Source organism: Dysidea avara, chromosome 12, assembly GCF_963678975.1.
Source record: "Dysidea avara chromosome 12, odDysAvar1.4, whole genome shotgun sequence".
Classification (NCBI taxonomy): domain Eukaryota; kingdom Metazoa; phylum Porifera; class Demospongiae; order Dictyoceratida; family Dysideidae; genus Dysidea; species Dysidea avara.
Genome location: NC_089283.1, coordinates 15,976,049 through 16,002,691, shown reverse-complemented (window position 1 = coordinate 16,002,691; position 26,643 = coordinate 15,976,049). Strand labels below are relative to the sequence as shown.

Here is a 26,643-nt window from a genome sequence, read left to right as displayed (position 1 = left end):
TTTTAAACTGCTTTCTCAACATACTATTGTGGATACAACTTGTATGAAGCAAGTGTACATTCAATATACATACATACATTGGTACATACTATTAATCCATCTAGCCACATTGATTCCAGGTACATATATTAAAAGCCTGGGATTTTTTTTTCCTTTCCGCATTTTTGACCTGGCCTGTAAACGAATAGTGTGAGACCAAGTATTTATAGGTCTAAGTGATGCCAAGTGATTAATCGAATTTGAGTAATGGCAGAACACCAAATTGGATGGCAGCAGGATCAAGGCTGCCTAGGTCCAGTCATGGATTTTCCACCTTTTCAAACTCACTTTATTTAAAATCTTATACAGGCTGTAGAACCAGGTGTCCTACAGACCTTCAGCACTTGTACTGTAAAGCTTTAATAAATGAATAAATAAATCAAATAAATAATAATGATAAGCTTAGAGGACCTTTGTACAGTGTATTAACTACATGTAGTCAAGGCCTAATAGGATAGGAAAACAATTGTTTGGTACATAACTGCATACAAGTGGACTCGCACAGACTACTGACACAATCACTCACAGCACCTTCTTCCCTCAGATGGCCCTGAACTTAATGTTAATAAGTTTGAAATAACAGCATGGGAAAGTATTAAAACCACTAACAGTAAACTCTATTAATAGCCCGGGCTTCTATTAAGATGAGGTGTTTATTTTCCAATTGTGCTGGAAGCCTTCTAACTTGTAATCAAAGCAGGAATTTATTTAAATGCAGCTTTTATACGAAGGTATACGGTATGTATTTGTATATCTATCATTAAGTGCACAGTAGTAAAATGTGAATCTTGACAAAACCAGTCCTCTGTACAAATCCAATTCTTTGCTTGTAGCATTTGCTATTGCCTAAAAATTTTACACAATTCTTTCATTGCAATATGCGATAACAGGTCAAAATTTGAAAGTGATATAGGATACACTTACATTGAGTTATAGTCCTTTAAAGTCACAAATCTGGATGTGTGTGGAAGCCTGGTTTTATTAAATCCAGTCGCAAATACAGTATAATACTCACAAAAATGGTTTATATCCAAAGGCTAGTGCTAAAATGCATTATAGAAATGTTAACAATGTGTACAATACTGAAATAACTACATATGTTATAAAGTGTACATTGTAGGGCCAACTATCACAGAAGCTCCTGTCAACATTGCAGACACATTAGAAGGTAGTGTGACATTCACTTGTACTGCTACCGGTATACCACTACCTAACATAACATGGAGTAGTGATAATAATGACAGTATTGCATCCACTTCGAATATGACTCTTGGTAATATTACAATACAGTCAAATTTAACGTTATCAGTTTTGCAAAGAGATGATTTTATGAACTACACTTGTACTGCTGTTAACGAGTTTGGTATTGACAGTGGAACAGCAGTTCTGGGAAGTAAGTTGTTGGTGTCTTTTTTTGACAGTATATGTGACTATATTTTGCAAAATCAACCACATGAGCACAAAAGCATAAAATAGATAACACTAGCAGGAAGATGTTGTACTATCAGGCTATCAATTCCCGTACCTTCAACTATTCTGCTTTTGGCAGATGGCTTTCTGTATAACCATGCCAGAGAGGTCTACATCTCTGTGAATTCTGGAGAGAGGTCAAACACTCAGGACAGGTGAGCAGAGAGATGAGTGCATCTCTTTTGTAAGACTTCACCCCATGAACTGCCTCTGAAAGACTGTTTTGTGGCCTGGTGCCTCAATTACTTCCATTTTTAAGTCAATATCTGTTGCCCACACCACCACCACCACCACCACCACCACCCCACCCTTTTGTTGACTAAATAAATGATACAAAAACACCTGCAAGGGCAAATCCCAAGGTTTGGAAAGAGGGAATGCACCATGGCAGTAGGTACGTATGAGTGGGGGGCCTGGGGGATTGTGCATGCTCCCCAGAAGCTAGATGTTTACACTGAAAATTTTGTACAATGTAGTTTTTGTATACAAATATCTAAATTGTACTATAGTAAACTATACTTTCTGATTGGTCTTTGATTAAACATGAGTGCAGAGTAAGGGTGGTTATTGGTAGTTCAAATATTTTACATTTCACATTCAGTGGTGATTTTCATAAGTATAGTACGGTGTGTATGACCCTAAAGTGTGTTGTGCTAATATCCAAAGGGCTTAGTGCAAAATTAGCATTTTCAGCACCATGCATATGCCATGGACACATTTAACCTACTGGGAACACTTGGAGGATTCTCTATATGTGACCGGATTTGACAAACCAGGCTTCCACACACATCCAAATTTGTGACTTTAAAGGACCATAACTCAGTATAGGAGTAAGCTATCACTTTCAAAGTTTGACCTGTTATTATTCAATGCAGTGAAAGACTTTTGTCAAAATTGTAGGTCAATAGCCTACTGAGAGGTCAAGGTACAAGCGGTTAAAGTTGAAGAAATGTGTGGAAGCCTGGTTTTGTCAAATCCGGTCACATATTTACATTGTATGTAGTGACTGTTCTATTAGAGTATCTTGATCTTCATGAAATATCAGGCTTGAGAATGGGTACTGGTGGGGAGTAGGTACATTACCTTTGTGTCCAGAGTTATTTAAATGTGGAGGGTGCGCTTGCTCGCTGTGAACCGCCTTGTATCCATTCCTGACTCATGATCAAAAGTGTCGAAACTCTAAAAAGATTTTCTTGGCCACTAGATACTCTTGAAAGTCATGACAGCTCTATGGATTCTATATGTGTGACTTCCAGGGCTAATGAGTTGCAAACCTTATAATTATTTTTTGTGAGTCAAAAATGCACAGGGTGATTTTCAATCACATGCAACCATCAGTCTTCAATCATATGACAACTCCCAACTTGCTTGGTATCTCATAAACCTCCATTAAACATTTGTTGGTCCTCAGGAATGTCAGAGTAACAAATGCATATCTTCAGCCTTCTCTCTGGATCATGTGAGCTCATATGAGATCAATCTTATCCTTTATGCAACTGAATTTTGTGAAATCAATCATATGGCACAAATGCCTATGATGAGATAACCACCAGAAAAAACATACTGCACTATCAAACTAATAATTCTTCTAACTATCAGACTAACAATTTCCACACTAAACTTGTCTTCTACTCTTTGGATCTATACAGTTTTCTGGTGCTGCATGACCACTCCACTTGTGTCTGGTGAGATTTCACCCAATGAACTACCACTGACAGACTGTTTTGTGGCATGCTGCCTTCGATTACCACCCTTATCCATTTTGAAGTCTATATCTGTTGCCCACCCCACCACACCCACCTTTTGAGGACTTGTGATACAGCAACACTTTTGATCTAAAATGATGAGTAACTATGTTACTGGATTCATAATCTATAAGGTCATAAAGAGTTCCATCACTGGTGAAAATTCTTAATCTGTAGTTGCCAGGGCTGGTGAGTTACACTACTTTCTGTGAATCAGCAATGCTCCCATGCAAGAGATTTTCCAATATTCAGTTGCTATAATAATTATTATGACATCGGTATTGCCAAGTGCTGTATTGAAGTATTGTTGAAGTCAGAAGTAGGGATCCATGCTGTATATACATAGTACTTGTAATGGCACAAAACCATATTAATAGTAGTGTAGGATAATGTTCAATTCGAAATTATGCTATATCCCAGTGAAGCCATGCTTCAAAAAGTTTGCTAGAACTGTTTACAATAGCTACCATACAGTCCAGTAAGGTGTTTAATTATGATAATAAAGAAGTGTTTATTACAAACAATTAAACACCAAACACTTATGAATGCTCCACTTCCTCTGCAAACAATGTTGGCTATAAAATGTGGGTAACAGGAAAACAGGAATGGAAAATTGGAATGAGAATGACCAACAGAAAAATTCCTGATACAAGCTATCATCAGTATTCAGGGTGGAGTTTGCAGCAAAATTCTTTGTTGTACCCTTCTGCTAAAATAATTTAAACACTCTAATGGAGCAGTTACCTGCATTAAAATACTCTAATAGAACAGTCAAGAATGTTTTGTTAATTATTCCATAATTATAGGGACCTGCATTGAAAGGTGATGAAAGTCTATGTTTACTTGATGGACTATAGATTAATTATATAAGTTGTCAACAGTGAAAGCTAGCTACTCCCTTGAAACCAAAAACATTTTACAAAGTATTCTAGTTATATAGTTACCTGACATTGCCTAGACTGTATTTAGATGTGGTAAGTTGTACTTACAGCCTCAGTGTAAAGGTCACATGATACCATGCAGTAATTTGCTAGCTCATCAGGCTGGAGTGGCTTCATTAGGAGGCTCAATGACTGTTCATAGTGTCCTTAGCCTCCTTTATAGAGGACCAACTTGACAAGCATGCTGCAGCTGTCCCATGCAGCATGTAATTTTTATCCTGAGACTGCAGGTATAACATTCCACACTGCAGGAACTGTAATGTTTATCAGAATACATTGTAAAGTTTAATAGTTGATTTTCAGTGTTAATGGTTTTAATGGAGTAGCTAGCTTTCAGTGCAGACAACTTAGCTAGCTGTGTACTCTAGTTGTAGTACTACTTGGTATTAGCTGTCCTTATGCATTAATGTCTACCATGTCAATGGTAATAGTCCAGCTGCATGTAAGGCTTTAGGAATGCAATCAGTTTTAATTGCTCATTGTGCAACTACTGGATGACCATAAATACATTGAAGTCATTGGGAAATGATAATAACCTACAGTAAAACTTCCGTTACTTACAAAGTATACAGTATGTTCCAATTTTCTGTACATGGAAAGAAACTACATTGATTTCTTTGTTGTTTTGCAGTTATCCACTGTAATAGGACAAAAGATGAAGTTAGAAATGTTAGCTTAAAATACTTGGATATCTCCTTTAGATTCTAGGTACCAATAGATTGTGTCTGTGGTTGTCTATTTCCCAATAGTTTTTGTACAACCTAACCACAGCATCCAGTAGTTGTGCAAAAATTATTAAAAGATGAATTAAATACTTTCTCTTGCATGCAACTGTTCTATTTGAGATGAAACATTCTTGACTGCTCTATTAGAGTATTTTAATGCTAAGTGGCTGCTCTATTAGAATGTTTTGATCACTATTAGAACCACTCTACTAATGAAGGATTTTATGTAATTGCTGTGCCATCAATATAATTATTGTGCACACGTTTGTTGTACACAAGTAAAAAAAAACAGTGTGCTGCCAGCATATCGGTGTTTCTTATGAGGAAAAATGTTACACATAGGAGCTTCATCAACTTGACACTTCTTTTTCTGTATGTACACTGATGAAAAAAAATTCACATGATATCATTTTGTGTAGGATCTGACCCTTCCAAAATAGGGCATGTGGGCATATAAAATTTGTCTACTTTTAAACGTTTCCATCACTCATAACTTTTTGTACCATCATGCTATGGCCTTGAAAATTTCAGCATGTATTAAACAATCAAATTGCTTCATATATACTTAAAGTTGCAGAGTGCAAATATTCTATTCCTGTACTGAGGTATGCCCTGTTGTGTGACAGAGTGTAGTTGGTTCCCACATGCCTTATTTTCGTAGGCCCAGTCACATTTTATCCAATGTATTTCAATAAAACATAAAACTTTTGAAACGTAGTGATTTTTGAACAACTAGTCACATGTGACTTTTCTTGATGCTACTTAATATAATACCGAACCTTTATATTATGTAGCTATATACAGCATCTAACATACATTATTGTTGACTAGTGATTCCAAAGATATTACAAGGACCTCAGTCCATATCAGAACTGCAGGGAACAGATGCTACTTTTAATTGTTCAGCTAGTGGTATTCCTCCACCAACTATTTTGTGGACATTTACAAATAATGACAATGAAGTTACTACACTCAGCAGCACCAGAAATTACAAAGACAGTGAAAATGTTATGGGTGAATTAGATCTATTGGGTGTAACAAAAGATGACTTTGGAACTTTTTCCTGTGTTGCAGTAAACATATTTGACACTGATGCTGAAGCAGCAACATTAGTGCTGAAGTCTAGTAAGTTTACTATTATAATTGTAATGATTGCATTGGCATATATATACATTGTTTTTCATTTTTGCACAATGGTTACTCAGCAAAAGCCACACCCTTCTATGTACTTTGCCTTATGCTTTAGCATGAATACTAAAATTCCACAAAGCATATTTAACATCAAGCAGGGGTATATCCAGGGTGGTTTCCAAATTTGGTAAGTCTAGGAGTGCAGCACCCAGCCACTGAAAGATTTGAACGTCAAAGTTTACTAGATTTGTGATTTCATGGATACTGTTTTCAATTATAATTATGCTTGGTTCCCTTTAAGTCCTAAATGTTAATCAATAATGATTTTATGAGACAGTGATTGGTACAAAAAATAATGGTATACACACTATGATGTTCACTGATGCCAGCCAACAAGGATGGTATCAATGTGCGCTTGAGAATAAATTTGGGACTGATGAGTACACTGTCTTTGTGATATTTGGTAAGAATAAGATCTACGTTAATATAATATCATTCATTGTCTTGTTCACTACTTTTTATTACTTGGATCCCTAAATACAGTATATAGCCGGGCAGTGTGCACAAACACCTAAACAGTATCGTCTCATAAAAAATGCAAGATTAAAGCTTTACACAATCAGTGAAGTAGTTATATGAAGGCAGCTGGTTTGATATAATTTACAAGTTTGAATAAAGAGTATCGCAATTTACTCTATTAAACCATTTAGAGCAGTTAATTATGTCTTGCCTTTTAAGCTACACTATTAGGGTCAGTGGGTCAAATAGGGTTAGCACCCTGACTCGGTTTCAACTCTGTTCTAATAGTATGTACATGTGTACATGTTGAGCAGACCCTTCAAATACATTTGATGGAATTACACAAGCTCTTGAAATTTGGTTGAATTTGGTTTCATTGGTAGTTATGCTTGACCCACTGAAAATCTTTTTATTTATTCAAATATCTGACTTATTACCAATTAAAATTTTCACCTATGGAAAAGCCATAAAAGGGCACACTTTGTTACAACCTTTTTCCGAGCTTGTAATGTATATAGCCAAACTACACATGTCTGCTCTCTTAACACCTTTTCTGTCACCACTACTCATCTAGTTGGCTGAAATGTTATATCTCTTGAGAAAAGATCTACTTTTCTTTTTAAACTGCTTTCTCAGGGTTCAGCTCAACATACTATTATGGATACAACTTGTATGAAGCAAGTGCACATTCAATATACATACATACTATATTAATCCATCTAGCCACATTGATTCCAGGTACATATATTAAAAGCCTGGGCTTTTATTTCCTTTCCGCATTTTTGACCTGGCCTGTAAACGAATAGTGTGAGACCAGGTATTTATAGGTCTAAGTGATGCCAAGTGATTAATCGAATTTGAGTAATGGCAGAACACCAAATTGGATGGCAGCAGGATCAAGGCTGCCTAGGTCCAGCCATGGATTTTCCACCTTTTCAAACTCACTTTATATAAAATCTTATACAGGCTGTAGAACCATGTGTCCTACAGACCTTCAGCACTTGTACTGTAAAGCCTTAATAAATGAATAAATAAATTAAATAAATAATAACGATAAGCTTAGAGGACCTTTGTACAGTGTATTAACTACATATAGTCAAGGCCTAACAGGATAGGAAAACAATTGTTTGGTACATATCTACATACAAGTGGACTCGCACAGACTACTGACACGATCACTCATAGCATCTTCATCCCTCAGATGGCTCTGAACTTAATGTTAATAAGTTTGAAATAACAGCATGGGAAAGTATTAAAACCACTAACAGTAAACTCTATTAATAGCCCGGGCTTCTATTTAAGATGAGGTGTTTATTTTCCAATTGTGCTGGAAGCCTTCTGACTTGTAATCAAAACAGGAATTTATTTGAATGCAGCTTTTATACAAAGATATATGGTATGTATTTGTATATCTATCATTAAATGCACAGTAGTAAAATGTGAATTTTGACAAAACCAGGCCTCCATACACATCCAATTCTTTGCTTGTAGCATATGCTATTGGCCTAAAAATTTCACACAATTCTTTCATTGCAATATGCGATAACAGGTCAAAATTTGAAAGTGATAGGAACCTTTACTTTGAGTTATAATCCTTTAAAGTCACAAATCTGGATGTGTGTGGAAGCCTGGTTTTATTAAATCCAGTCGCAAATACAGTATAATACTCACAAAAATGGTTTATACCCAAAGGCTAGTGCTAAAATGCATTATAGAAATGCTAACAATGTGTACAATACTGAAATAACTACATATGTTATAAAGTGTACATTGTAGGGCCAACTATCACAGAAGCTCCTGTCAACATTGCAGACACATTAAAAGGTAGTGTGACATTCACTTGTACTGCTACTGGTATACCACTACCTAACATAACATGGAGTAGTGATAATAATGACAGTATTGCAGCCACTTCGAATATGACTCTTGGTAATATTACAATACAGTCAAATTTAACGTTATCAGTTTTGCAAAGAGATGATTTTATGAACTACACTTGTACTGCTGTTAACGAGCTTGGTATTGACAGTGGAACAGCAGTTCTGGGAAGTAAGTTGTTGGTGTCTTTGTTGACAGTGTATGTGACTATATTTTGCAAAATCAACCACATGAGCACAAAAGCATAAAATAAGATAACACTAGCATGAAGATGTTGCACTATCAGGCTATCAATTCCCGTACCTTCAACTATTCTGCTTTTGGCAGATGGCTTTCTGTATAACCATGCCAGACAGGTCTATATCTCTGTGAATTCTGGAGAGAGGTCAAACACTCAGGACAGATGAGCAGGGAGATGAATGCATCTCTTTTGTGAGACTTCACCTCATGAACTGCCACTGAAAGACTGTTTTGTGGCCTGGTGCCTCAATTACGTCCATTTTTAAGTCAATATCTGTTGCCCACACCACCACCACCACCACCCCACCCTTTTGTTGACTAAATAAATGATACAAAAACACCTGCAAGGGAAAATCCCAAGGTTTGGAAAGATTGAATGCACCATGGCAGTAGGTACGTATGAGTGGGGGGCCTGGGGGATTGTGCTCCCCAGAAGCTAGATGTTTACACTGAAAATTTTGTACAATGTAGTTTTTGTATACAAATACCTAAATTAGTACTATAGTAAACTATAATTTCTGATTGGTCTTTGATTAAACACGAGTGCAGTGTAAGGGTGGTTATTAATAGTTCAAATATTTCACATTTCACACTCAGTTGTGATTTTCATAAGTAGATTAGGGTGTGTATGACCCTAAAGTGTGTTGTGCTAATATCCAAAGGGCTTAGTGTAAAATTAGCATTGTCAGCACCATGTAGGCTTAAGTCTATTATGTTCCAAAATCTTCCTATTATTCTTTCTGGCACTTCTTTTTTTATTCACCTATTATGCTCAAATTTATTCCTGAGTCTACCTATTATTCTCAAATTATTCCCAAATATGTGTGCCAAATTAGTAATTTTGTTAGGGTTTTTAAACAAGTGACTGCTCTATTAGAATTATGGACTCAAAGTTGACTGCTCTATTAGAGTAAGTGACTGCTCTATTAGAGTATCTCGATCGTTTTCGCCAATTTTATGCTTGCACTGTTTTGGTACACTGCACCACAACAAAAACTTATAATTTTGTACCAATTATTCTTAGAATTCATCCGATTATTCCGGAATATTCCCCAATGCTTTTCAGTACCTATTATTCCCGAAATTATTCCGGCATAATAAACGCATGCCTAGCACCATGCATATGCCATGGGCACATTTAACCTACTGGGAACACTTGGAGGATTCTCTATACATTGTATGTGATGACTGTTCTATTAGAGTATCTTTATCTTCATGAAATATCAGGCTTGAGAATGGGTACTGGTGGGGAGTAGGTACTTTCCCCTTGTGTCCAGAGTTATTTAAATGTGGAGTGTGCGCTTGCTCGCTGTGAACAGCCTTGGATCCATTCCTGACTTATGATCAAAAGTGTCAAAACTCCAAAAAGATTTTCTTGGCCACTAGATACTCTTGAAAGTCATGACAGCTCTATGGATTCTATATGTGTGACTTCCAGGGCTAATGAGTTGCAAACCTTATAATTATTTTTTGTGAGTCAAAAATGCACAGGGTGATTTTCAATCACATGCAACCATCAGTCTTCAATCATATGATAACTCCCAACTTGCATGGCATCTCATAAAGCTCCATTAAACATTTGCTGGTCCTCAGGAACGTCAGAGTAACAAATGCATATCTTCAGCCTTCTCTCTGGATCATGTGAGCTCATATGAGATCAATCTTATCCTTTATGCAACTGAATTTTGTGAAATCAATCATATGGCACATTTGCTTATGATGAGATAACCACCAGAAAAAACATACTGCACTATCAAACTAATAATTCTTCTAACTGTCAGACTAACAATTTCCACACTAAACTTGTCTTCTACTCTTTGGGTCTATACAGTTTTCTGGTGCTGCATGACCACTCCAGTTGTGTCTGGTGAGATTTCACCCAATGAACTACCACTGACAGACTGTTTTGTGGCATGGTGCCTTTTATTACCACCCTTATCCATTTTGAAGTCTATCTGTTGCCCAGCCCACCACACCCACCTTTTGAGGACTTGTGATACAGCAACACGTTTGATGAGTAACTATGTTACTGGATTCATAATCTATAAGGTCATAAAGAGTTCCATCATTGGTGAAAATTCTTAATCTGTAGTTGCCAGGGCTGGTGAGTTACACTACTTTCTGTGAATCAGCAATGCTCCCATACAAGAGATTTTCCAATATTCAGTTGCTATAATAATTATTATAACATCAGTAATGCCAAGTGCTGTATTGAAGTATTGTTAAAGTCAGAAGTAGGGATCCATGCTGTATGTACATAGTACTTGTAATGGCATAAAACCATATTAATAGTAGTGTAGGATAATGTTCAATTCGAAATTATGCTATATCCCAGTGAAGCCATGCTTCAAAAAGTTTGCTAGAACTGTTTGCAATAGTTACCATACAGTCCAGTAAGGTGTTTAATTATGATAATAAAGAAGTGTTTATTACAAACAATTAAACACCAAACACTTATGAATGCTCCACTTCCTCTACCAAATAATGTTGGCTACAAAATGTGGGCAAGTAGAGTACCAGGAAAACAGGAATGGAAAATTGGATTGAGAATTACCAACAGAAAAATTCCTGATACAAGTCATCATGTCAGTATTCAGGGTGGATTTTGCAGCACAATGCTTTGTTGTACCCTTCTGCTAAAATGATTTAAACACTCTAATGGAGCAGTTACCTGCATTAAAATACTCTAATAGAACAGTCAAAAATGTTTTGTTAATTATTCCACATAGGGACCCGAATTGAAAGGTGATGAAAATCTATGTTTACTTGATGGACTATAGATTAATTATATAAGTTGTCAACAGTGAAAGATATCTACTCCCTTGAAACCAAAAACATTTTACAAAGTATTCTAGCTATATAGTTACCTGACAGTGCCTAGACTGTATTTAGATGTGGTAAGTTGTACTTACAGCCTCAGGGTAAAGGTCACATGATACCATGCAGTAATTTGCTAGCTCATCAGGCTGGAGTGGCTTCATTAGGAGGCTCAATGACTGTTCATAGTGTCCTTAGCCTCCTTTATAGAGGACCAACTTGACAAGCATGCTGCAGCTGTCCCATGCAGCATGTAATTTTTATCCTGAGACTGCAGGTATAACATTCCACACTGCAGGAACTGTAATGTTTATCAGAATACTTTGTAAAGTTTAATAGTTGATTTTTCAGTGTTAATGGTTTTAATGGAGTAGCTAGCTTTCAGTGCAGACAACTTAGCTAGCTGTGTACTCTAGTTGTAGCACTACTTGGTATTAGCTGTCCTTGTGCATTAATGTCTACCATGTAATAGTCCAGCTGCATGTAAGACCTTAGGAATGCAATCGGTTTTAATTACCCATTGTGCAACCAACTGGATGACCATAAATACATTGAAGTCATTGGGAAATGATAATAACCTACAGTAAAACTTCCGTTACTTACAAAGTATACAGTATGTTCCAATTTTCTGTACATGGAAAGAAACTACATTGATTTCTCTGTTGTTTTGCAGTTATCCACTGTAATAGGACAAAAGATAAAGTTAGAAATGTTAGCTTAAAATAATTGGATATCTCCTTTAGATTCTAGGTACCAATAGATTGTGTCCGTGGTTGTCTATTTCCCAATATTTTGTACAACCTAACCACAGCATCCAGTAGTTGTGCAAAAATTATTAAAAGATGAATTAAATACTTTCTCTTGCATGCAACTGTTCTATTTGGGATGAAACATCTTTGACTACTCTATTAGAGTATTTTAATGCTGAGTGACTGCTCTATTAGAATGTTTTGATCACTTTTAGAACCACTCTACTAATGAAGGATTTTATGTTATTGCTGTGCCATCAATATAATTATTCTGTACATGTTTGTTGTATGCAAGTGAAAAAACAGTGTGCTGCCAGCATATCGGCATTTCTTATGAGGAAAAATGTTACACATAGGAGCTTCATCAACTTGACACTTCTTTTTCTGTATGTACACTGATGAAAAAAAATTAACATGATATCATTTTGTGTAGGATCTGACCCTTTCAAAATAGGGCATGTGGACATATAAAATTTGTCTACTTTTAAAAGTTTCCATCACTCATACCTTTTTGTACCATCATGCTATGGCCTTGAAAATTTCAGCATGTATTAAACAATCAAAGCGCTTCATACTTAGGCCCCGGCCGATTATGCCGGCATAATTTAAAGCATAATAGGCAGGCAAAAGCATCGAGCATAATGCTGGCATAATAGGCAAAATACACAAGCATATTGTTGTTTAATTTTACCAAACCTAGGCCATTCCATCATTCTTTGAGTTCCAGCTCGAGTTCCTGCAAACAACGATCTCTCGAACACTCTTCTAGAAGATCCAGCCATTAAGTAGCGCCTTAATACTAATAACTATAATTATTACAGAGTGGCGCTATAAATAAAGTGCCATGGCAGCTGGTGAAGGTGTACTAGCACAACTCAGTGAAGCGTCGTCTGCATCGAGTGATGAACAGGACAGTGATGTCGATGATCATGATACAGTTAGTTTAATATCTTCTACCTCGGGGACGTCTAAGACAACATCGCTAAGTGAATGTCATGGGGAAAGTAGGAGTACCTCTGCTACTGATAACGCTTTAAAGAGAGCTCCATCATCTCTTCTCTCAGTATTACAGCAAGCTAAAACATCAGATTTAAGTCGAAAAAGAGCAATTTGCAATAATCCACCTAAGGGAAAGAAAAGAAAAGTATCTACTGGCACTGGTTCATCTGCATCAACTTCAATGAAATCAGTGACCCCAAGAGATAGGTGCAATCGATTCCCGAAAGAGTACTTGACTGTGTCTGGTGGAAAGCTCTTTTGTGGATGTTGTAGAGAGGAGGTGTCAATGAAGCTTAGCAGTATAAAGCATCACATTGATTCCAATAAGCACAAAGTGAACAAGGAGAAAGAAGCCAAGAGAGTATGCGGTGACAAAACTTTAGCCCAGCAGTTGCAAGCATATGAAAGTGAAACTCATCCTAGAGGTGAAACTCTATCTGAATCGCACAAACTGTACAGAATAAAAGTAGTGACAGCTTTTTTGAAATCAGGAATACCACTTCAAAAGGTTGGCGGACTGAAAGAAGTTTTGGAGATTGGTGGATACAGGCTGACAGATGAAAGAGGTATGCGTGACCTAATACCATTTGTTCGTACTAATGAAGGGAATAAGATCAAGGAAGAGCTTTCAGGGAAATTTGTTTCCATAATTTTTGATGGCACTACCAGGCTTGGGGAGGCTTTTGCTATTGTACTACGGTTTATTTTAGCAGACAAAATTGTGCAAAGGTTGGTAAAGCTACAAATACTTGCAAAGCCAATGAATGGTGAGGAACTAGCTCGTGAGGTTATTAGTATTTTACAAGTTACGTATGGAGTAAAGTCAGATCAGCTCTTGGCATGCATGCATGACCGCGCATCTGTTAATGGTGCAGCCATGAGAACAATAAACGTAGTCTTTCCCTCACTTGTTGATATAGGATGCTACTCTCATACCATTGATTTGGCAGGAGATAAGTTTGATGTTCCAGTACTTGATGAATTTTTTCGACTGTGGGTCAGTTTGTTTGCTCACAGTTCACGGGCAAAAGTTGACTGGCGGACAACAACTGGGATTTCAATTAAGTCTCATAGTTGCACAAGGTGGTGGAGCAAATGGGAAGTGCTGCACCAAGTTTTCAAATATTTCGGTGATATTGTCTCATTTTTACGAAATACAGAAGCATCACCTGCAACTACAGTCAAATTACTGCAGTTGTTTTCTGACAGGCAAAAGCATGAGTATCTGCAGCTTGAACTAGCAGTAGTTATTGATGCAGGTGAACCATTTGTCAAGGCTACGTATAGCCTAGAGGGAGACGGGGCTTTGGCATTCAAATGCTATGAAATATATACCAAACTGCTTAGTGCTATAGAATTACAGCACTATCCCAATCTCTCTGCTGTGGCAAAAAGGTTGACAGGCAGTGTGCATTCCTTGCTTGACAGGTTTATGAAGTATGGGAAAGATAGGGTTACACCTGTTGTGAAGTATTTTAAATCTAAATTTTCAAATGAACTGTCTAAGAGTCTATCAATTTTTAAAGCTGCACGAGTCTTTGCTCCATCAAAAGTGAAAGAAGTGGCACCAGATGTTAGCATTGTTAATTCATTATCAGAAATAACCTTTTTGAACAACAAAACAACATTAGACAATCTCAAGTCTGAACTCCCGCAGTACATTGCGGTATCTGCAGATACATCGCCAGAAGTAGATGTCATGTCCTGGTGGGCTGAACATTCACAGGAGTTACCGCACTGGTCATCCGCTGCAATGATGGTTGCTCTTATACAGCCTTCATCAGGTGCTGTTGAAAGAGTATTCTCAATTTTAACAAACACTTTCAATGCACAGCAAGAGAGTTCCCTTCAAGATTATATTGAAGCATCCCTCATGCTGCAATATAACTATTAGTGACACTATCAGTGCATGTAAAAAACAATCAGTAATTATACTAAAACAATATACATGAATGTTATGTACTGTACTTGTAATGTAGCATAATAAGAAATGATGAGCATAATTTTGAGCATAATGGGCTATACTTTTGAGCAGTGCTCAAAAGCATAATGGGCAAATTTTTGAGCATAATAGGCCGGGGCCTATTCATACTTAAAGTTGCAGAGTGCAAATATTCTATTCCTGTACTGAGATATTCCCTGTTGTGTGACAGAGTGTATTTGGTTCCCACATGCCTTATTTTCGTAGGCCCAGTCACATTTTATCCAATGTATTTCAATAAAACATAAAACTTTTGAAACATAGTGATTTTTGAACAACTAGTCACATGTGACTTTTCTTGATGATACTTAATATAATACCGAACCTTTATATTATATAGCCTATACAGCATCTAACATACATTATTGTTGACTAGTGGTTCCAAAGATATTACAAGGACCTCAGTCCATATCAGAACTGCAGGGAACAGTTGCTAATTTTAATTGTTCAGCTAGTGGTATTCCTCCACCAACTATTTTGTGGACATTTACAAATAATGACAATGAAGTTACTGCACTCAACAGCACCAGAAATAACAAAGACAGTGAAAATGTTATGGGTGGATTAGATCTATTGGGTGTAACAAAAGATAACTTTGGAACTTATTCCTGTATTGCAGTAAACATATTTGACACCGATGCTGAAGCAGCAACATTAGTGCTGAAGTCTAGTAAGTTTACTATTATATTGTAATGATTGCATTGGCATATGCATTGTTTTTCATTTTTGCAAAGTTGTTACTCAGCAAAAGCCACACCCTTCTATGTACTTTGCCGTATGTTTTAGCATGAAACTAAAATGCCGCAGTCTATTTAGCATCAAGCAGGGGTATATCGAGGGTGGTTTCCAAATTTGGTAAGTCTAGGAGTGCAGCACCCAACCACTGAAAGATTTGAACGTCAAAGTTTACTAGATTTGTGATTTCATGGATACTGTTTTCAATTATAATTATGCTTGGTTCCCTTTAAGTCCTAAATGTTAATCAATAATGGTTATCATACAGTAAAATAGTATCATACAGTAGTACGATAGTACTGGGTAGTAGGGACCACAAAGGTTTCACATGAAAAAAGCACCCAAAAACCAGCCTCACTTTTCCCTGACAATGATGAAGCAGTATTGGTTATGTCAGTAAAACTAAGCCCAAACAAGCCTTCAGATCGACCCAAAATAGTTTCAACAAGTTGCTATGGAATTTTAAAAATATTAAATATCTACTGACTGACTGACTGAGTATATAACTGACTGACTGATGCCTTCAGACAAGCGTACCTTGATAACAGCTAAGGCTAAGGTCTTGATTTTTTCACTGTTTGACATCGCTTCAGCCGGACATGTGCCTTTTGGCATACCGCAGTACATACAATGCATTTTCATGAATTTACCAATATCCTCCTTTGTGTCCCATTCATCTTTGTTGACAGCGAAAGGAGTTGATTTGGCACTAGCACATGATGGCTTCTCTTCGTAACGGAAATCGTCTGCATTTTCATAGGGGTTACTTTGATTGCAGAGGTGCTTTTCGAAGAGCTCTTGATTCGTAATGCTGTGTAACAGGTTGAACATAGCTGACAATGAAGCATAATGCTGTGTAACAGGTTGAACATAGCTGACTGAGTGTGGCTCTCGACTAGACATTGGGTCGCCTGCAGTTCGAATCCTGGGGTAGGAGGGTTTTTTTCCTTTCTTTGGTCCTTTTCTGTTTCACCTTATTGTTAGCTAGATTAAGTAATTATTTAAAGTCTCCAGTTCTTGTTAGGTTAGGTAATCCAAAGGCTGCTGCACATTTTGCTGTCAGACCCTCAGTGCTGGTCACTGTAAAGTACTAATAATAATAATGGATACCTCACTTTTAAGATGATAAAAGATAGCTGGGGCGTGCAATGCCATTTCATTCTTTTGATGCAGTATGCATGGGTTCACCAGTTATAATAATTTTATTTTACAAAAAGTTAACTAGAGTAGGAACCGTAGCACATTGATAAAAAGTACTGAAACAAGCTGGAGTAGTGCACAATATTAAATCACAGTAAAAAAATGAAGTGTTATATCCCTACTGTGCATTTCCATTATGGTATCTTGAACACAGTAGGGATATAACACTTCTTAATGCCAAGGGTTTGTAACCCTACTAATTATCACTGTAAATTCAGAAGTATAAAGTTTATCTAATCAAAAACAGCCAAGCTGTAAAAAAAGGAGTGCGGCCCTTGAAAAGGCTATGGTGAAAAAAGATGTGAAATCCAAGATGGCGGCCAAGAAATGGCTGTGATGGTAGGTTAATGGTAAAAATTTTAATAATGACAATTCAGGTGAATTTGGTGCCGCTTGGTCAATTGGCACAAAATTCACCTGAATTGTCGTTATTAAAATTTTTACCATTAACCTACCATCACAGCCATTTCTTGGCCGCCACCTTGGATTTCACATCTTTTTTCACCATAGCCTTTTCAAGGGCCGCACTCCTTTTTTTACAGCTTGGCTGTTTTTGATTAGATTTCACTTCTTTTTGTATTTGTATACCCCCAAAGCCGGCCTATGGCCAGCTTTGGGGCTTTTTAACCTATATATTTTTCTTTACCACAGGAAAAAGAAAAAGATGAAGCAGATTTATAAATACTTTAACTCATTCTGATTTTATCAGTAAATGTACAAATTATATATATAATGCATATATCAAGAGTTCATAATATAAAAAGAGAGCATATATTTATTACATGTCAATTAATCCCCACAGGATAATTTGCAGCTGATTTCTCTACTGGGTGACTTGAAATGTAGCTGAACTCTCTACAGGGTGATCTGCTTGTATGTTGATGAACTCTTTACAGGATTCTCTCTACAGGGTGATTTGACTCTAGCTGAACTCTCTGCAGGGTTATCTGTTTGTAGTTGAATTCTCTACAGGGTGATTTATTTGCAGCTGATGAACTCTCTACAAGGTAACTTCTTCTAGCTGATCTGTCTACAGGGTGACTTGTTTCTAGCTGGTCTCTCTACAGGGCGATTTGTTTGTAGCTGAATTCTCTACAGGGTGATGTGTTTGCAGCTGAACTCTCTACATGGTGGTTGCTTTGTAGCTAAACTCTCTAATAAGTGACTTCTTCTAGCTGAACTCTCTACAGGGTGATCTTTTCATAGCTGAACTCTCTACAGGATGATTTGTTTGCAGCTGAACTCTCTACATGATGATTTCTTTGTAGCTGAACTCTCTACAGGGTGATTTGTTTGTAGCTGAAATCCCTACAAGGTAACTTCTTCTAGCTGATCTTTCTACAGGGCGATTTGTTTGTAGCTGAGTTCTCTACAGGGTGTTCGTTTGCAGCTGAATTCTCTACATGGTGGTTTCTTTATAGCTGAACTCTCTACAAGGTGGCTTCTTCTAGCTGATCTCTCTACAGGGTGATTTGTTTGTAGCTGAACTCTCTACAGGTGATTTGTTTGTAGCTGAACTCTCTACAAGGTGATACTTCTAGGTGATCTCTCTACAGGATGACTTGTTTCTAACTGAACTCTCAACAGGGTGATCTGTTCATAGCTGAACTTTCTACTGGGTGATTTGTTTGCAGCTGAACTCTCTACATGGTGGTTTCTTTGTAGCTGAACTCTCTACAAGGTAATCTCTTCTAGCTGAACTCTCTACAGGGTGACTTGTTTCTAGCTGATCTCTCTGCAGGGTGATCTGTTCATAGCTGAACTTTCTACGGGGTGATTTGTTTGCAGCTGAACTCTCTATACATAGTAGTTTCTTTGTAGCTGAATTCTCTACAATGTGACTTCTTCTAGCTGAACTCTCTACAAGGTGACTTGTTTTCTAGCTGATCTCTCTACAGGGTGACTTGTTTCTAGCTGAACTCTCTACAGGTGATTTGTTTGTAGCTGAACTCTCTACATGATGGTTTTGTTGTAGCTGAACTCTCTACAAGGTAACTTCTTCTAGCTGATCTTTTTACAGGGCATATTTGTTTGTAGCTGAGTTCTCTACAGGGTGATTTGTTTGCAGCTGAACTCTCTACATGGGAGTTTTATTGTAACTGAACTCTCTACAATGTGACTTCTTCTAGCTGGACTCTCTACAGGGTGACTTGTTTCTAGCTGATCTCTCTACAGGGTGACTTGTTTCTAGCTGAACTCTCTACAGGTGATTTGTTTGCAGCTGAACTCTGGTTTCTTTGTAGCTGAACTCTCTACAAGGTAACTTCTTCTATCTTTCTACAGGGGGATTTGTTTGTAGCTGAATTCTCTACAGGGTGATTTATTTGCAGCTGAACTCTCTACAAGGTGACTTCTTCTAGCTGAACTCTCTACAGAGTGATTGATTTTTTTGCAGCTGAACTCTCTACATGGTGGTAGCTTTGTAGCTGAACTCTCTAAAAGGTGACTTATTCTAGCTGAACTCTCTAAAGGGTGATCTTTTCATAGCTGAACTCTCTACAGGATGATTTGTTTGCTGCTGAACTCTCTACATGATGATTTCATTGTAGCTGAACTCTCTACAGGGTGATTTGTTTGTAGCTGAACTCCCTACAAGGTAACTTCTTCTAGCTGATCTATCTACAGGGCGATTTGTTTGTAGCTGAGTTCTCTACAGGGTGATTTGTTTGCAGCTGAACTCTCTACATGGTAGTTTCTTTGTAGCTGAACTCTCTACAATGCGACTTCTTCTAGCTGATCTCTCTACAGGGTGACTTGTTTCTAGCTGAACTCTCTACAGGGGATTTTTTTGCAGCTGAACTCTCTACAAGGTAACTTCTTCTACCTGATCTTTCTACAGGGTGATTTGTTCATAGCTGAATTCTCTACAGGGTGACTTGTTTCTAGCTGATCTCTGTACAGGGTGACTTGTTCCTGCTGAACTCTCTACAGGTGATTTGTTTGCAGCTGAACTCTCTTACATGGTGGTTTCTTTGTAGCTGAACTCTCTACAAGGTTACTTCTTCTAGCTGATCTCTCTACAACATGACTTGCTTCTAACTGAACTCTCTACAGTGTGATCTGTTCATAGTGCAACTTTCTACTGGGTGATTTGTTTGTAGCTGAACACTTTGCATGATTGTTTCTTTGTAACTGAACTCTCTACAAGGTAACTTCTTCTAGCTGATCTCTCTACAGGGCAATTTGTTTGAGCTGAACTCTCTACATGATGGTTTATTTGTAGCTGAACTCTCTATTAGGTACCTTCTTCTGGCTGATCTGACTACAGGGTGACTTGTTTGTAACTGAATTCCCTACAGAATAATTTGCAATGTAATATAATTGAGTAAATTATAAATGCAGCTGAATGCTTTATTAGGGTGACTGTTCTATTAGAGTATCTCGATCTCGCATTTGCTACACGTAGTTGCCTTTCGAATCATAACTCAGTGGTTTGTAATCCGATTCTTCTGTACTACTGCAAGGACTTTCTATGATGATTATTCCAGCTACATACTGATTTTCAGCTCATTGCTGTAAGCGGTTTGCCTGGTAGATACGAAAACTAATATTCTTTTATTCATAAAAATCGATTGCGTAATTTTGACACAGGTCGGGTTTTGTGTCATATCTCCATGGTCTTTATCCCGATTCCTTTCAAACCACAAAAAGGCACTCCTACGATGGTTGCTCCATCTACATATCAATTTTCAACTGATTCCTCAAAGGAGTTTACCCTGTAGGCGTGACAGACCTTCGACCTTATTTTACGCAAATAATCGGTCATAACTCCGTGAATGTTCATCGGATTCCTACCAAAGTTGGTACACAGATCCGCCTTAATGAGCCCTTTAAGTGTGCCAAATGTCAGCCCGATCCGAGCACGCATTCGTGTTTTATGGCGGATTTTGCGAATGTGCGAAATGAAGAAGTAGAAGAAAAAAACGAAGAAATTAAAACGAAATTTTGTTCGCTCGTATCTCGGAAATGGCTGGAGCGATTTTCTTCAAATTTGGTGTGTAGACTCCCCTTACCGGCCGGCACCTCTCTAGCAAATTTGGTTCCAATCGGATAAGGGATCACAGAGCTACATAGGTGTGAAAACTGCGTTTTCCTTCTTCCTGTTAATATACTCACGGGTGGCACGCCGGCTTCTTGGGCCGCACGACACACTACCGTGTGTCTTGATACTAGTGGTATGCTATCTGTGGTCACTTAGAATGATTCACATACTTCAGAAGTGTGATCATCATACTGAGGGGGCATATCATTAGTAAGAACTTCATACCTCTGAATTTACAGTGCTGTTTTCCACCCGGATGTGTTGGATCTCCCCTTTTTACCACACCTGAAGCAATCAGCCAAACTTTCATACATTCTGGCTATTGAACGGTCAGTTGATCCACTGATTATAGAGCTGCGACATTCTATTTTAGCTAACAGATCCGATATCTCTTCCACTGTCCTTGACTGTTTATCTGCTGCTAAGGCTTCAGTTGCCAACATTCACTCTGCAACTTTCAAGAACCATGCTCGCCACAACTTACGCTCTGCTCACATTGAATATTGGAAGTCAAAACTGGAACCATTAACTGTTCAAAATAAATTTTTAGATATTGTAACTCTGGAGCAAGCTTGCCCTCTGTGGAAGAGACTGATGTATGGCCTCCCTGAAAAACAGCTGTCCTTCCTGCTATGTGCTGGTTGTGACACTCTACCAACCCCTATGAACCTGGCCAGATGGAACATCATTACTGACCCTAGATGTGCTCTTTGTCAAGCTCCTCAACCCACAACAAACCATATTTTGACTGGCTGTCCTGCTGCTCTAGATCAAGGCAGGTATACCTGGAGACATGATTCAGTTTTACAGGTCCTTGTTCATGGGCTCCAACAGCATTTACCTGAAACATTCAAACTTTACGCTGACCTTCCTGGTTATCTAGCTAGTTCCAGCCCCCCTAGTACCATCCCAACCAATCTTTCCTCCACCCTCAGCAGGCCTGACTTGGTATTGGTTTCTAATGATTCCATTTGTTTGTTCGAATTGACAGTACCAACTAATACCCAGCAACATCTTCTTGCTGCTAGAGCTAGAAAGGAAGATCGATATAGCTCCTTGCAATATGACCTCCAGCTTTCTGGGTTAACTGTCAATCTTGTTCCAATTGAAATTGGTTGTTTAGGCCACTTTTTGCCAGAAACAATTGCTCAAATGGCTACTGCTTGTGAAGTGCCAAAGAAAACCATAAGATCCTTGTTTGAGCAGGCAGCTTGCATTGCTGTGTCCTGTTCTTACAGAATTTTTAATTCTAGAGCCTCCCCGGGCTGGGATCTTTTAGACCACCTTAGGTAAACTTTAAGTATTACATATATGTAGATATAGTTTTTTTTTTTTTTTTTTGTGTATTGTAATTTAATTTACCTTTAGTTAATGTAAGTCTTGCCAGGGCTCCTGTACTGATCCATCAGCACATGGTACCCCTGTGTCTAGGCCCCTGTATGCTTGTAATGTATATTTTGTCTTAATCATTAAGACGTTTATTCTCTCATGAACTTGTTTGTCAACTACTATTCTTCTGAGTTCCATTTTCATGAGCCTGTCACATAGTTATGATAATTTATTGTTTCACAATTAATTTTTTACCCTACCTCTTTTTAAATTTAATTATTTTTAATTGTGCTGTAGTTAATTATACCGTGGTCATTATACCACTCAAGTGTACTCACCTATTAGGTGAAAAGACAAATCTACATTTATCTCATTTGTTTTATATATATACATATCAATGGTGGGTTAAAAGCGTGACCTACATTACTCACAAAACATCATTCATATGGTAAATATCCTGTACTCAGCACTACTCTGAAGAAGCAATTGTGGGTTTTGCTGGTTTTAGTGACACAATTTCTAGCCATCTAGCTAACCCCATTAAGGATACCTAGGGTGTTAGTGATGTCATATCTAGCCATCTTTCCGATGCCTATAAGTAGGTTATTTCTGCTGTATATTAAGTAAGTACTATAATTACTATTCTTGGGCCATCTTGTTACATGGTTGAAATGTAATGAGTAAAGACAAACAATTCCAACATGATGAGTGATGTCTAGTTGCTTAGCTACACTACACTAAGCTATAAAATTCCTTTTCTTCAAGAGAACACCTAGCCTACCTGAACCAATATGTTAGAGTCTATTCTGAACTCAAACTCAAACCCACAATGTAAAACCTTGAGGGGCTCAATATTAAGAATCATAGGGAAACAAATGGTTTGTACTACCTCAGTATCACAAAAGCATTTGTGTCCAGAGGTATGCTTCACCTGATTTAGAAAATGGTGTGGTTGTATTTATACTAGTAGATAGATAGATTATGTGGGTTGAGTATATAACATCATCATCATGTTATCATATGTTACACAAAATGTATTGTAGTGTCACGGAATATATTCTAGTTAAAAGTCTTTATAGCAATATAACAACGGCAATGAATGCAGGGTACAACGCAACTCTATTTATACTACAACAAGAATACATACGAGTATACATGTTTACAAAAGTGCTAGTGGGTATATTACAAAAACAACTGTGTTTACCTATTACAAGATAACCATAAAATAGTGTGTTAATACATGTGTAAATTACAACCCAATTATGCATACACAGTAAACAGTGTGTGTTGCAGGTTTCTATCTAATCAGTGTGTGCATTATGCCACATCTCCCTCCTGAGCTTAGTCATACGTCAATCTGTTAGGAGGTCTAATGTCAGTACCTGTTTGAGTTCTAGTCATGATTCTGTTTCTTGGACGCTCTGTAGTATGAGGCGATGTTGATGTAATGGAATCATCAGGAATGTCTTGGGCATTGTCATTTGCTGTGTTCAGTCTACGGTTAAGGTGCTGTCTGTTTCTACGCACTTGTCCAGAAGGAGTAGATACAACATAAGATCTTGGAGTGCCAGCATTGGACACAACTCATCCTGTTGTTTGATTGTTACCAGTTCTCACCCACACTGATGAATTGTCAGGTAATGTGTCAGCTGGTCTCACACGATGTTGGCGGTCATAGTTCCTTTTCTGTTTGTCTTTAAAGTCCCTGTCTTTTTGTTGAAAGTCAGGTATGAAGTGCCACTGTGGAGGTAATTGGCTGGCTGTCTGGGGTATGTCAGTCTTGACTTTTCTTCCCATCAACAGCTCTGCAGGACTGTAATTGCACCATGGCAGTGGTGTAGATCGGTAGCTAAGCAATGCCATATATGGATCAGCAGTATATTTTAGCAAACCTTTCATTGTCTTCACTGTTCTTTCTGCCAGACCATTGCTCTGTGGATAGCGAGGGCTGCTTGTGATATGTTGGAAAGCATAAGTGTTGGCAAACTCTTTCATATCACTGGAATCAAATTGTGGCCCATTATCACTTATTAGCACTGAGGGAACACCATGGCGAGAAAAGATTGCTTTCAGACTAGAGATCACAGCTTTAGATGTGGTAGAATTGAGCTTTATCACTTCAGGGTACCTTGAGAAGTAGTCCACAACTAAAAGGTAGGTTGAGTTATTCAGCTGAAACAAATCGGTTGCTACTTTTTCCCAAGGATGTTTTGGTAAAGGAGTAGGCATCAGCGGTTCCCTGGGGTTGGGAGTCAACTTAACACATTCAGGACATTGTTGTACAAAGTGTTCTAGTTGTTTTGAAATACCTGGCCACCAAACTGAAGAAACTGCTCTAAGGCGACATCGCACAATTCCTTGATGACCAGTGTGTATCTTCTGAACGGTTTCTTTTTGTAACTGCTTTGGAACCACTATTCTTCCTCCATATAGTAATAGCTCATCATGAAGGGTAAGATTGCCTTTGACAGTCCAGTAGGGCTTTACTTCAGGATCATTGCAGCTTTTCGGCCATCCTGACTTGCAGTAAGTGATAACTCTGGAGCAAACTGGATCTGCTGCTTGAGTCTTCTGGTACACTTGAAGTCGCTGTTGGCTAGCTGGCAATTGGGAAGTAATGGTGTTAATGAATGACTCTACCTCAGATTGTCTCTGTAAGGTTTGAGTATCATACTCTTCTCTCAGTGGAGCTCTGGAGAGTGTGTCAGCAGTATACAGAAGTTTCCCTGGAACATGTTGAATTGAGTAGCTGAATCGCATCAGTCTCAAACGGAATCTCAACACTCTTGGTGGGAGGTTGTCAAGATGCTTGTTTCCCAATAGTGGAACTAGAGGTTTGTGATCAGTCTCGATACTGATATGTTTTCCAAGGATGTAGGTAGAGAATTTCTCACATGCCCATGTGATAGCAAGAGCTTCTTTCTCAATCTGAGCATATCTAGTTTCTGTCTCTGACATAGATCTAGAAGCATAGGCAACTGGTCGCCATTCTTTCTTTTGATTTTGTAGCAGTACAGCACCAAGTCCATGAGAAGAGGCATCAGCAGAAATTTTTGTATCTGCCTGTGGGTCATACAATTCCAAAACTGTGTGTGCTGTTAGTCACCTTGACAAATGATTCTTCTTGAGCTGGCCCCCAGTTCCAGGCTCGTTTGCTGCTGAGTAGTTCTCTCATTGGCTTTGAAAGCTCAGCAATTCGGGGAGAAAATTTTCCCAGTTGATTGACCATCCCCATGAAACGTCTTAGCTCAGAGGTAGACTTGGGTGAAGCCATCTTGTTGATTGCTGCTGTTTTCTGAGGATCAGGAGAGATTCCTTTTCCATCAATAGTGTGACCTAGGAAAGTTAATGAGGTTTTATTGAACTCACACTTGTCCTTGTTGAGTGTCACACCAGCTGCTTGGATTCTTTCCAAGGCTGTTGTCAGTCTAACATCATGTTCCTTCTGGTCTTTCCCAAAGATGAGAATGTCGTCCATCAAGCACAGGACACCTACTAGACCATCAAGGATGGTGCTCATTCTTTTCTGAAAATGTTCTGGAGCACTTGAAATACCAAATGGTAATTTATTAAAACAGTATCGCCTGAATGGTGTAATAAATGTGGTCAACTCACGGGACTCCTTAGCCAGTGGTATCTGCCAGAATCCACTGTTGGCATCTAGTTTGCTCATCACAGTAGCTCCTGTTAGCTGTGCCAGTGTCTCATCTACTCCAGGTAGTGGATGTGTTTCTCTGAGCACACTTTCATTGAGTGGTTTCAAGTCAACACAAATTCTGACATCACCAGATTTCTTGGGAACCACCACCATTCCAGCACACCAAAGGGTTGGTTTGTCCATTTTGGATATAACTCCTAACTTCTCCATGCGTTCCAACTCCTGTTTGACTTTCCCACGGAGTGGTATTGGAACATTTCGTGCAGTGTAGAGAGCATAAGGCTTAGCATCTGGCTTCAATTGGATCTGGTAGTCTCCTTTGAGGGTACCCAGACCTTGAAATAGTTTAGGAAAGCTCTGCTGAACATTCCCGGGCTGTATGCTATCAACCTTAATGAGGAGTTGTAAGGCTGTGATTGCTGGTAGTCCAAGTAAATTGTTTTTC

General features: G+C 38.2%; 1 protein-coding gene across 1 annotated transcript in view; it reads left to right on the top strand.

Annotated features, from left to right (window-relative positions):
* LOC136241680 (roundabout homolog 1-like) overlaps nt 1-26,643 on the top strand; it is a 302,043-nt gene that overhangs the window by 118,059 nt on the left and 157,341 nt on the right. The window contains exons 6-9 of the mRNA XM_066032935.1: nt 1,160-1,432; nt 5,752-6,045; nt 8,347-8,619; nt 15,611-15,904. Coding sequence (XP_065889007.1) covers nt 1,160-1,432; nt 5,752-6,045; nt 8,347-8,619; nt 15,611-15,904 — 1,134 coding nt within the window. The remainder of the gene's footprint in view (nt 1-1,159; nt 1,433-5,751; nt 6,046-8,346; nt 8,620-15,610; nt 15,905-26,643) is intronic.